The 12,414-nt window shown below is 50.4% G+C and overlaps 4 protein-coding genes across 4 annotated transcripts; 2 read left to right on the forward strand and 2 right to left on the reverse strand.

The window, feature by feature from the left end:
- Positions 1 to 513: 513 nt before the first annotated feature.
- On the reverse strand, positions 514 to 2,683 carry P170DRAFT_451880 (Zn(II)2Cys6 transcription factor; the record flags this gene model as incomplete). The annotated part of the gene is made up of 5 exons (XM_024851230.1): positions 514 to 1,208; positions 1,266 to 1,589; positions 1,644 to 2,400; positions 2,471 to 2,574; positions 2,642 to 2,683. 5 exons carry the CDS (start codon positions 2,681 to 2,683, stop codon positions 579 to 581), a joined length of 1,857 nt encoding a protein of 618 aa, XP_024709273.1. The 3' UTR covers positions 514 to 578.
- A 298-nt stretch (positions 2,684 to 2,981) lies between these two features.
- P170DRAFT_482175 (calmodulin) lies at positions 2,982 to 3,974 on the forward strand (the record flags this gene model as incomplete). Its single annotated transcript, XM_024853876.1, has 6 exons — positions 2,982 to 3,093; positions 3,188 to 3,244; positions 3,307 to 3,322; positions 3,484 to 3,609; positions 3,674 to 3,886; positions 3,940 to 3,974. Exons 1-6 carry the CDS (start codon positions 3,091 to 3,093, stop codon positions 3,972 to 3,974), a joined length of 450 nt encoding a protein of 149 aa, XP_024709274.1. The 5' UTR covers positions 2,982 to 3,090.
- Positions 3,975 to 4,787: 813 nt separating this feature from the next.
- Positions 4,788 to 8,142, forward strand: P170DRAFT_346103 (calcium-translocating P-type ATPase; the record flags this gene model as incomplete). Its single annotated transcript, XM_024843548.1, has 6 exons — positions 4,788 to 5,637; positions 5,680 to 6,113; positions 6,158 to 7,195; positions 7,254 to 7,355; positions 7,413 to 7,526; positions 7,585 to 8,142. 6 exons carry the CDS (start codon positions 4,788 to 4,790, stop codon positions 8,140 to 8,142), a joined length of 3,096 nt encoding a protein of 1,031 aa, XP_024709275.1.
- A 260-nt stretch (positions 8,143 to 8,402) lies between these two features.
- On the reverse strand, positions 8,403 to 10,734 carry P170DRAFT_504835 (beta-glucosidase; the record flags this gene model as incomplete). Its single annotated transcript, XM_024854241.1, has 3 exons — positions 8,403 to 9,374; positions 9,428 to 10,144; positions 10,213 to 10,734. The coding sequence occupies 3 exons, from the start codon at positions 10,732 to 10,734 to the stop codon at positions 8,403 to 8,405; spliced, it is 2,211 nt and encodes a 736-aa protein (XP_024709276.1).
- Between the last annotated feature and the right edge of the window lie 1,680 nt (positions 10,735 to 12,414).

Raw genomic sequence — 12,414 nt, forward strand, 5'->3', positions numbered from 1 at the left:
CACCTTCCAGTCGACGCCGAGATGAGATACAAAATAAATGCTCGGTAGGTAATATCCCGGTTATTTCGAACGAGGCAATCGATGAATGCATCTGCCACCCTCAGCCATGTTAGAGAAATGCGTCTTGTCATCCGTAACATAAGGTGTTCAAAGACATAGTGCGAAAGTTGCTTTGAAGACGAGCCTGTTCTGTACAGGCACGTTTTCTCATCGAAATAGGGGATTGACACTCAACTCCTCGTACAATTGGATCGATTGTCGAGATTCAAGATGAAAACGGTGAGTGACGTCATAGACACCATCCGCATTCTCGGGCATTTTATTTCCAACTATTTCCAACTTTCCAACGCCTGACGGGGCATGGGGTCGGAAAAACAAAAGTTGAGATGAAGAAAAATAACCACAGCCAATCACAGACGAATATTAACTTTGGTACTTGTGAATCGGAAACGGGGAAATGGAGAAGCGCGAGAGCACGAGCATCATCTCAACAAGAACGCGAGTCCTGAGCTGCTTGTTCTTGTTCTCTTTAAATGAATCGATCCCTACAGCAATAGCAACGAGATTGCCTACATCTCCTATCTATGAATGATATCAAGGTCATGCTCTCTTTCCCCCTTCTTGGCCTTCCATGCTGCGCTATGCCCGAGCTGGATAAGCTGCATCACGAACTCGCCGATCTCTTGAATATGCTCTATCTCTTCCCTCGACAGCCTCTCCGTTGGAATCTTGCGAGTGATATTGCCGATAGACGACAAGATCTGCAGATCGCTATCTGCCGGATTGCCGAGCGGGTGAATAATAATGTTAAGGAAAAGTGGCATAGCAGCCATCGGCGCATAGTGGGACACAACCCATACTGAATCCTCTTGCCAGAAGTCGACGACGGTTTCTAAGAAGCGGAAGATGGACCGGCTGGCTTCGATGGATAGGTCGGCGCTCGAGTGCACCACGCTGTGCAGGTCATCCGGTAGGTTCCGCTCCAGATCGCCGCACTTCCGGACCAATGTGTGGATATTGATCATTGTGAAAAGGTAGTCAAGCTGTAAATTGATGGCATGTGTGCGGTCTTCCGGACTCATAGCTCGAGATACCGAGAGGGAGCTGTCTGATAGGATCGATAGTCTGGGGCGATAGCCTGGTTCGATGGATAATCTCCATTCCTCAAGCTCGTCGTCAATTTGTCGGACGTGTGCTAGGAGCTCGCTCTCGGTTTATTTGAATGCTCGTGGCGAGCAGAGCAGTCGGATTGCATTTTCTTTGACTTGTGCGAGGTTTGTGTCTCGCGACTGATTGTACCGAGCTGCTTGATTGCTATGTTCCCCTGGGCCACTCAAATCGCAGTAATCAGAAGTAAGTAATAGAGGACTGCCGGTGCGAAGGGAGGCATCCTTGTCGAAGCAGTAACACAGCCAAAACAGTCCCCGAATATGGAGTCTTGATTGCTGATCGAATATGGGGATGTGTTGGGGTAGGATGGCAAGATCTGGCAGGAGGATATGACCCCCAAGATCACATACCATGCGACAGGCGCTTGTAAACGTGATCGAAGCATCTCGGCATTTTCCTTTCAATTTTTGATATACCCACTGATTCGACGTGAGCTAGGAACACAGTATTTCCGGTTTCTTAAGGTCGCTTACCAATAAAAGTGTAGCCTCTAGAATGTCAAGGTTCGCGGCACCGTTGACCAGGCTCAGAAGACGTCTGACCTCCTGAACGCAGTCTTCTGCTTCCGGCAGAGAATCAAGTTGCTGAGCCTCTTCCGTCCGTACGGCAAGAGCAATCATGGCCCAAAGACACGCCTCCGTTGATGCTCGAGATAGCCCGTCAGATGCGGTATCGTATGCTCTGGCGATGGCATCCTCAAAAAGGCCACCATCGAGGATAGGAAAGACAATAAAAGTCTTCGACCTCAGGAAAATATCAAAGAGATCGTTACAGGTAGGCTCAGGAGGCAGCGATCTCGCTCGTTCCGGCAGAAAAGGAGAGGTAAGACATGGTCTCGCTCCGACCGGATTATCGAAGAGGTCAAAATTCTCCAAAAACACGCTCTGCCCTGTTCCTTCCGAGATCCACTGCCGGCCACGCGACGACAGGAGCCCAACTCCCTTGAAATACCAGTTGTTACCGACCTGACATCGTGATAGCTTATAGGCGGGCTCAGATCGAGGTGTTCCAGCTGTTGTGGGAGCAGTTGGAAGACTTAGGGCCGACCGCTGGCCAGTAACAGTGGCGAGGGATGTAGAAAAATAAGGGATGCGACTTGATTCCTCCAGAAATGGCCCCTCAGACCAAGGCGAGGGGCCAGCGGGCGTATTCGTAGACAGTGCGGACCGGAGGGCATCTTCAAGCTTCTCTACCCGATGGGACAGTTCCTGTACAACATCGGACGTGGTCCTACGGCCTCGTGTCAGACACCCAAGCTATGCCGACTTGACATTAAACAAAGCAATTCGAAAATACTTACCTCTTGTTTGGATCCTTCTGAATGACCCTGTCGAAGGTGCAAGTCTGTCCTTGACTCTTACACCAGTCACAAGGATCACCGGGAGCCCTGATTAGGCATTGGATCTGAAGGGGGTATGTGTTATTCAATTAATCTTACCCCTTGGTAATTTTAATCAAAAAGCAAGAATACCTTTCGCTTGTAGCAAACGTCACACGCACGCCGAGGAGGCATCGTGTCGAATCAACTTGACATAATCGGAAAGACGGAAATCAGAGTTGGAGCGAATGGAGGAGAAAAAGAAGACCCATCGGAGGGACGGAAAGCCGAGATTAATCTTAACTTTTCAATCTTATGCCGAGCATCGCTCGCTAGTGGCCACGGTGGGGCTTAATGTGGAGCTGGGGGCTTTCTGAGGAGTGCATACATCAATATAGCTCAGGAGAACACATAGATATACAACTCCCTCCAGTAAGTATGGTTGCCTGGCCTCGCATTATCGGGAGTATAAGTAACACACAGTGCATACCAACTCAACTATGACTCCGTTTTCAGCGTTGCAGCATCCTGACCAAGCTCTCTTTCTATGTTACCATCCACACTCAACCCCCTAACTACCAGCATTGATATCAGACATAAGAATGGTGCGATTCTATCCTCTAGTCATGCACGAGGGGAATTCACTTGGCCCCTCGTGCTGGCATATTCAACGCCGTCTACTGACACCTGGTGCTGAAGATCGAAGCCATAAATGAGGAACAGATCTGCGAGTTTAAGAGAGCATTCTCGCTTTTTGTAAGTTCCGATTTTCTCGCAACCTGAATATTTGGAGTCTTGGCTTGCTAATTGGACAGCAGGACAACGATGGTGATGGTGAGCTCCCCCGGATCGAAACAATACGATTAGACGTGTCATTATAGTTCCATCTCCCTTCTCCGCCAGATACCTCCAACCTTGAAGTGCTGCAGACTGTGCATACGAGCCCACAATTACATCAAATAAGCTTCCACAAGGCCACTAACCTCCCGCACCAGGACAAATAACCCGCAACGAGCTCGGCGTCGCCATGCGAACGCTTGGCCTAAATCCCTCCGAGTCCGAACTGCAGGACATGATCGACGAAGTTGACGTGGATAAAAGCGGCACGATAGACTTCCCCGGTATGCCATTCTATGGGCATAATGTTCCATAGAAGAACAACCCAAGCTGACGTGCGTTTCTCAGAATTCCTGACCATGATGGCACGCCGAACAAAGGAACAGGACTTGGAGGAGGATATTTCAGAGGCATTCAAGGTCTTCGACCGCGACGACGATGGGTTTATTTCACCCGAAGAGCTGCGTCAAGTCATGATCTCGATCGGCGAGAAACTGACCGATGGGGAGATTGCCGAGATTATCCGCGAGGTTGATCGGGACGGCGATGGTTGCATTGGCTGTAAGAAGAAGACTCGCGAATGAATGCTGATCCTTACTGACAGTCAGTTCCAGACGATGAGTTTCTTCAGCTAATGATGCAGAAGTAAATTTATCTTGGTGGTATGTTTTCTCTGTCGCTTCTCAGCGTGTACGAGCATGGAAAGAATCAACCGAACATTTTTGCTAGGATGCGGTACTTTCAAAGGACCTTTGCCGTCTAGACATGTCTGATGGCTCCGGATATTAGTTTCACAGATAGTGATGGGAATATGTATGATAAATGAGAGAGAAATGGAACTTTTGCATCTATCTAAAATAGAATAGTGTACTAATATGATTTTAATACTTTGTGTATTTTTTCAACCAACACTCCCGGTGGACTTGTTTGACATTCTACTTATCAGATCCCGCGATAATTATTAACACAGATCTTGGTGACTTCTAAAAACCAATCAATGTTCGTGTTAGAGCCGCCAAGGGTCCAAGGCGGAGGCTGTGCAAGATGGAGATGTGGAGATCGCACTGCTTGTCCTTTCCGTCTCCGATTACAAATCTCTTGGTCTTTACTTTTTATGCTGAGCCAGGGAAAAAATAAGAAGAAATTTCAAATAAAATAAAGGTATCGGCTTCCGAGTCCGCTCACATAAGCAGTTTGCCCCTGTTTCCGGTCCCTGTGGATTCCATCTTAACGAATCACTGTCCTCCGTGGGATCTATGCAGGCCAAGGCTGTTAAGCCAAAGATATCACTATCGACAAAAACTCCCTAAAGTTGTTTTTGAATCGGGTTTTCCCAGCTGCTACAGGATGTGTCCATCCCACCGCCGAGAAATTTAGATATATGGGTCGCCGGATCTGGCGGCGTTTATATGAATCCCATGTCAACCGTACGTTCACGTTTCCGTCAAGCATAGCTAGCAACATGCTCGACCAAAAGGCGCTGTTTGACTCGCGTCAGCGGTCGCCGAGCGCGGTGGACACCGTTGTTTCTGCTGAAGCTGACTTGAAAGCTGCTGACAGTCCTTTCGATTACAGTCCCGATCAGCTTAACCAATTGCTCAACCCCAAATCCCTCGATACACTCAACGCCCTAGGCGGTCTTGAGGGGCTCGCTCGCGGCCTCCATGTCGATGTTAATACTGGTCTCAGCGTGGACGAGGTTGGAGCTCAGGAATTCTCGAAGGGTCCTGCCGATGCCAGGTTTCGCGCGTTTGGGCGTAACCAACTCCCCCCGAAGAAACCCAAGTCAATCTGGCGGCTAGCATGGATCACACTACATGAGGCGGTCCTCATCATGTTGACGGTGGCTGGGGCTATCTCCCTGGCCCTTGGTCTCTATGAGACGTTTGGTGTCCCCAAGGAGCCTGGCGCCCCTGCGTCGGTCGATTGGGTAGAGGGTGTCGCTATTCTCGCTGCTGTTCTTATTGTTGTGGTGGTCGCGTCGCATAATGATTGGCAAAAAGAAAAGGCCTTTGTCAAGCTAAACACGAAGAAAGATGACAGAGAGGTTAAAGTGCTCCGGTCTGGCAAGTCGATGCTGATCAGCGTCCACGACGTAGTCGTCGGGGATGTTCTTTACCTTGAGCCGGGCGACCTGGTGCCGGTTGATGGTATCTTCATCAATGGCCACAACGTCAAGTGCGATGAATCATCTGCGACTGGTGAGTCGGATGCGCTGAGGAAGACCCCTGGCGCGGAGGTCTTTGACATACAGTCGAATCGTACGAAGGAGCCTGACCCTTTCATAATTTCCGGTTCAAGGGTAGTTGAAGGTAAGAAACCTCCGCAGTATGTTAAAGAAAATTGCTAATTAGTAGGCATGGGAACCTTTCTCTGCACCGCGGTTGGTGTGAATAGCAGCTTCGGCAAGATCATGATGTCAGTCCGGACCGATACCGAATCGACACCCCTACAACGGAAGCTGGAAGGCTTAGCCGTGGCCATTGCGAAGCTCGGTGGTGGTGCTTCTTTGCTCATGTTCTTTATCCTCCTCTTCCGTTTCTGTGCCTCCCTCCCTGGAGATAATAGACCCCCGGAGGAGAAGGCGTCTACATTTGTCGACCTCTTGGTGGTGGCTATTGCTATTATTGCTGTTGCTGTGCCTGAGGGTTTACCTCTTGCTGTGACACTTGCACTCGCCTTTGCCACAACGCGTCTCCTCAAGGAGAACAACCTTGTCAGAGTACTGCGGGCGTGCGAAACAATGGGCAATGCTACTTGCATATGTTCGGATAAGACAGGAACTTTGGTACGTCGCCTAGTTGAGATCAACGAACATGGCTAACCTTTTAGACCACAAACAAGATGACCGTTGTCGCCGGCCGCTTTGGCGCTTCTAGCTTCACTTCTGATATTCCTACGTGGGCCTCAACCCTGTCTCGGGACACCAAGCAGCTTATAACCCAATCGGTCGCCATCAACTCAACCGCGTTTGAGGGCGAACAGGACGGCGCCATGACATTCGTAGGGTCTAAGACGGAAACTGCGCTCCTTCAGCTCGCCAAAGACCACCTCGGTATGCAATCTCTGCCCGAAGCCCGGGCAAACGAACAGGTCGTCCTCATTGAGCCCTTTGACTCCGTCAAGAAGTACATGGTCGCCGTCATCAAGGTCCCATCGGGATACAGACTGCTCATCAAGGGTGCTTCTGAAATCGTCCTTGGATTCTGCTCGTCGCAAAAAAATGTATCTGGTGACGATGTTGAGCCCGTAAGCCGTGAAGCCATGGAGGAGGCTATCACTGCATTTGCGCGGAAATCTCTCCGCACCCTTGGAATCGCGTATCAGGATTTTGAGACGCTCCCTGACCTGAAGGACCTGAGCGATTTGACCCTCCTCGGCATCGTTGGTATTCAGGATCCGGTGCGCCCTGGAGTTCCTGCCGCCGTGCAGAACGCTAAGCGGGCTGGTGTTACAACACGCATGGTGACAGGGGACAACATAATCACTGCCCGGGCGATTGCCGCCGAGTGCGGCATTTTTACTGACGGGATTATTATAGAAGGGCCCGAGTTTCGCCGTTTGTCTGAAGAGGAGCTTGATAAGATCATTCCTCGGCTGCAAGTTCTAGCCCGATCGTCTCCTGAGGATAAACGCAGTTTGGTCACACGTCTGAAGGCTCTAGGAGAAACAGTGGCTGTCACCGGAGACGGCACTAATGATGCGCCAGCTCTCAAGGCTGCGGATGTTGGCTTCTCCATGGGCATTTCGGGTACTGAAGTCGCAAAGGAGGCATCGGATATTATCCTCATGGATGATAACTTTACCTCGATTGTCACTGCTCTGAAATGGGGACGCGCCGTCAATGACGCTGTACAGAAATTTCTCCAGGTATGTAGCCAATGTCATAGAGACTATCCCCAAATATCTATATCTAATCTTTCAATAGTTCCAAATCACAGTCAACATCACCGCAGTGATACTGTCGTTTGTCACATCCATGTCTGACGACAACATGGAGCCAGTCCTCAAGGCTGTGCAGCTACTCTGGGTAAGTCGACAATCCATTCAAGCCAGCTCTTTGCTGCGTGCACTGACATTCCAACAGATCAACCTCATCATGGACACCATGGCCGCCCTAGCTCTAGCCACGGACCCTCCCACTGACGCCATCCTCGATCGACCTCCCCAGCCCAAATCCGCACCACTCATCACCATGAATGTAAGTCCACCACCACCTACACACAGCAAGTCTAACCGCTAACCGCTAACCATCAAAGATGTGGAAAATGATAATCGGGCAATCCATCTTCCAACTCGTCGTCACCCTCGTTCTCTACTTCTCCGGCGGAACAATCCTGAACTACGACGTCAGCATCGCCAGCGAAAAGCTACAACTCGACACCATCATTTTCAACGTCTTTGTCTGGATGCAGATCTTCAACGAACTGAACTGCCGTCGACTCGATAATAAATTTAACGTCTTCGCAGGAGTCCATCGGAACTGGTTCTTCATCGCCATAAACCTGATCATGATCGGTCTGCAGATTGCTATTGTGTTTGTCGGTAACAGAGTCTTTGATATCCAGCCTCATGGTCTGGATGGGCCGCAGTGGGCGATCTCGATTCTTATCGCGCTGTTTAGTCTTCCGTGGGGTGTTGCTGTGCGCGTTCTTCCGGATGAGTGGTTTGCGAAAGCTGTTTATTTGATGGCACCGCCGTTCGTTATTGGGTATAGGTTGATGGCGGAGGGATTCTGCAAGTTTGGCAGATTGTTTAAAAGAACGAGAGATGCGAACCAAGACGGGGAGAAGTTGCCTCCGGGGCAACTGGGCTGAGTGAATTGTAAGTTTGGGTAAAGTGCCCAAATTGCTATCAAAGATCTACCAATGTAGGCCATGTTTATTGGACTTAAATAGACGATAGAACTAGAAGCTGTTTTCATGCAAGATAGAAAGGGAAGCTTTGCTTTAAACTACCCGAAGAATCACCAGTCTTCGCCGGATACGTAGTATATGCACTTGCATGACAGATGGTTACGTATAATTTAAATCTTGGCATGTCCACATATTCCGGATAAATAACAGACCACCTACCACTAAGCAACGGTAAAACTACTCTGCTCTCGAATATCCCGACTCGAGCTACCCACATACACCTTGAACTCTCCACTCGGGACGACCCACTTCTGTGAAGCAACATCCCAGTAGCTGAGGTCTCGTCTGGTGAGCTCAAAGGTAGCCTGTGCCGATTGACCCGCGCCAAGATCGACTTTGTCGAATCCTCTAAGCTGCTTAGGCGGGGTGGTCGGTGCCGATTCTGGCAAGCCAAGGTATAGCTGAGCCACCTCGGCGCCGTCAGTAGTGCCGTTGTTAGTCACAATGACAGAAGCAGTACCAACGGATTCAAACAGATCCGCTGGACCACCGGGAACGACATGTCCTATCGCGGGGCCTGAAGTGGTGAAGACGCTCACGGCCAAATCGGCGTATTCGAATGTTGTGTAAGACAGACCGAAGCCGAACTCGTAGCGTGGCTCGATTCCGTTCTGGTCGAAATGACGGTAGTCAATGAAGATGTCCTCGGTGAAGTCGTCGTTCAGGCCATCAACCCAACGAGCACCGTAGTCGTTGAATTCCTTGGCGATAGTGTATGGTAGTTTTCCGCTTGGTGAAGTGTCTCCGTACAGAACGTCGACCAGGGCGTTTCCGCTTTCCTGGCCGGGCAGACCAGCCCATACAATGGCTTTGACAGATGAATGCGCTAGTATCGACTCGAGGAGAATTGGCCCGACGCTGTGGACGACAACTATCACGTTGTCGCTGGCCTCCGCTGCAGCCTTGACCAGCTCATTGCCATTGTGCCACGGGTTGAGGTGGTTTCGATCGCCTGCATGTCCTTCCACGGTGATGTATCCCTCGCCTGCGTCGGAGTTGATGAACACAATTGCTGCGTCTGCTTGAGCTGCGGCAGAGGCTGCGGCAGCGGCTTCATCGGTGGTGCTCGGAACAATCGTCGTGCCATCCTTAGCTGCTTGTTCCTTAATCGCATCCAGAGGAGCGATGAGATACTGAATTCCGTCAGTCGCGGAAGTTGAATGTTACTCAAAAGAATTAAACGTACCGGAAACTCAGAAGTTCCACTTCCCCATCCCATGGCCAACGTGCCCTTGTTGCAGCCACGGTCACTGCAGGCATTAGCACCATCGGGGTTCACAATCGCATCCTGACCGATGATGGCCAAGCTACCAGGTGCTTGCAACGGCAGTGCCTGCTCGTCATTCTTCAGCAAAACAATTGAATCACGAGCGACAGTACGTGCGATCGAGCCATGATCGGCCGTCACGTCGACGTTCGCCTTGCCACCATCCCACGAACTGAAGGCTACCTCCGGGTATCCCTGATCCTGGCCGACAAGATACCATCCGGCCAGAATCCGAGTGACCATATCATTGAGGCGGGATTCAGGGACGCTTCCATTGGCAACTGCAGCCTCGAGATTCTTTCCCCAGAACAGGTTGCCCCGCGGCGTGTTGAAGTCACTTCCCGGCATGGTCATGTCGAGCCCAGAAACAGCACTATTAATAGTAGTGTGCTGGGCATTCCAATCGCTCAGAACATGCCCAGGAAATCCTAACTCCTCCTTCAAGAGCTTATTCAGAATAGCATCACTCTCGCAGCCCCAGCTTCCATTCACCTTGTTGTAAGAGCACATTACGGAGGCCACATTAGCCTTGATCGCATCCATGAACGGCCACGCATACAGCTCATGCGTGGCCCGGTCGGGCATATTCGAGCTAATAGTCTCACGATAATGTTCCTGCTCATTACCCAGCCAATGCTATTCACCAGACAGTGCATGTCAGCGGCAGGTCTCAGAAACGCGCGGGGGTCAAACAAAGCATATACCTTGGCACAGGCCTGGACTCCGGATTCCTGCATGCCCAGGATGGTTTCTTTCATCCCCACACCGGTGAGGTAAGGGTCGACCGAGAATCCCTCCCAGTTTCTGCCTCCGTCGGGGTTCTTCCCCAGCGGTCCAGTGGCCGGGCCCAGCTGCACGTGAATCCCCAAGCCCTTGGACTCCGCTCCCATTGCAACCCCACGCGCGTGCATCAGGCTGCGATCCCACGTCGCTCCTGCATTGATGCCCGCGGGGAATGCGGTCACCGGATTAGCGAACCGAATCCCCAGAGGTCCATCTTGGAGACACAGTGAAGGGTAGTCGATTGAGTTGGGGGCGTGGGTGTTGCCGACACAGGGACCGCCCTCCCAGGTCACACCGGTCACGATTCCAACTTTCTCCGACCGGCTGAGCTTCTCGAGGGCGGCTTTTGCTTGTGTGTAGGCTGTGTCCCAGTTGGAGGGAGCGGCGACAGAAGTACGCGCAACCAGCGCAGAGGCTAGCAGCGAAAGAAAGAATTGCTGCATGGCGGCGGAGGAAGATACTTGGTGATGATGGTCAAGAGAAGGCGCGGTGGCCGTATATAAAAGGCAAACATCTCAGGAGAAAAAAAAACAAAAAAGACAAAGAGAGAGAGGGGTAAGGATGGCCCCGGGATTGAGCAAACCGCCTTGCGCCTTCCCCGCAAACATTTAATAGTCGGTCCTAAGGAGGCTTCTTTCTGGGCTGCCGGACAAGGAAGGATGTTACACAGTTTGTGATCATGTTGGTCCTTGGCTTAGTTAGGGTCAACTTGGCGACGGAGAGGAACAGTGTTTATTGGTGGCCATGTCCGGGGAAATTGCACCAGATGCCACGGCTTCCTGTTTCGTCACGGGCTCGGCATTGGGTGTTGATCTTATTAGTCTATGAGATTAGGATTTACCCGTGGCTTTTGCTATAATCTTGCAGTTGGCTCTCAGAGATTTAAATGCCGGCCTGGATGGGGCTGTTCAGACTAGGGCTACGGCCTGCCTCGTCCCGTAAGGAAATGCTACGAAATTCCTATATTGCACACTGATACCTCTAATGTCTATGAGAAAAATGAGTGTAAATGAAAGCAATCGAACTTTCTTTTTTTTTTTTTTTTTTTTTTTTTTTTTTTTTTTTTTTTTTTTTTTTTGAATGATAATAATGCAACTCAAAGAAGAATAAAACGACGAAGCCAAATCCATTTCGCACAGGAAGTGGCCCACAACGATTCTGTGGAACTCTGAAATACAGAATAAAACAGTCTCAAACGCATCGCAGTCCCATTCTATCAACAAGAGAACATAGAGCACCGAAAAGAAAGTCATGTTCAGAATGAAGAAAATATCCCCACAGGAACTCTCCGTACCTTAGACTCATTCTATAAAGTCGGACTTCCGGAGTCACGATCAACACGACAAACAACTCGTTCAAGAATGATACCTTGAGAAATTACGGAAACCACCAAGAGTTCCACGGGGGGTAGCATAGCCGTTCCAGGGGCACTGTTCTCTGTCTTGCTCCGAGATCTCGCGTTGGCCAGACCGGGGAATCGGATCGCGGCTGTCATAGGAAGAATGGAAGGTATCGGCAAATGTCGATTCCGGGCTTCGATTGACCTGGTGATTAGTTTCTTTGCCGTTTACAGCATCATGATGCTCGTTCGGCTGATGGGAGCTGCCAGACGCGTTTCCACGACTATGGCTGCCGTTGCCGCTCGGAGCAGAATTATGTCCTGAATGAGCGCGGTCGCCTTGGGCATCACGAGATGGAGCGTTACGTCGAGCGCAAGGACATCCCTGATAAGCATTCGAGCTGTTGCAGCACTGGTTGCTCGAACAGGGTGCATTAGGGCATGAACAATCAACCCCCGCATGACCGACTGAGGTGTGTTGAGGAGCGCATTCTTTGGTAGCAACTGTGTCGCTGTGGTCCCCCGAATGGGAGCCACGGTCTGATGGGTTCATGTCCGAGTGGTGAGAGGTCATGGTTATTGAGATTTTGCGGTTAACTATTTCAGATCAAAACTTTCTTGTGTGTTAACAGCCAGTGTAAGTAGGAAAGAGTTGGATTTTAGATGAATTATTTGCCTTCTTCATGGTTGATGGGGGGTATTTATACTATTCTGTGCTGGAGAGTTGTGGTATGCGTTGCATACAGGGCCATTGTTCATAAAAACCATCGCACAAATAAGTAAC

Source organism: Aspergillus steynii, assembly GCF_002849105.1.
Source record: "Aspergillus steynii IBT 23096 chromosome Unknown P170scaffold_1, whole genome shotgun sequence".
NCBI classification, from domain to species: domain Eukaryota; kingdom Fungi; phylum Ascomycota; class Eurotiomycetes; order Eurotiales; family Aspergillaceae; genus Aspergillus; species Aspergillus steynii.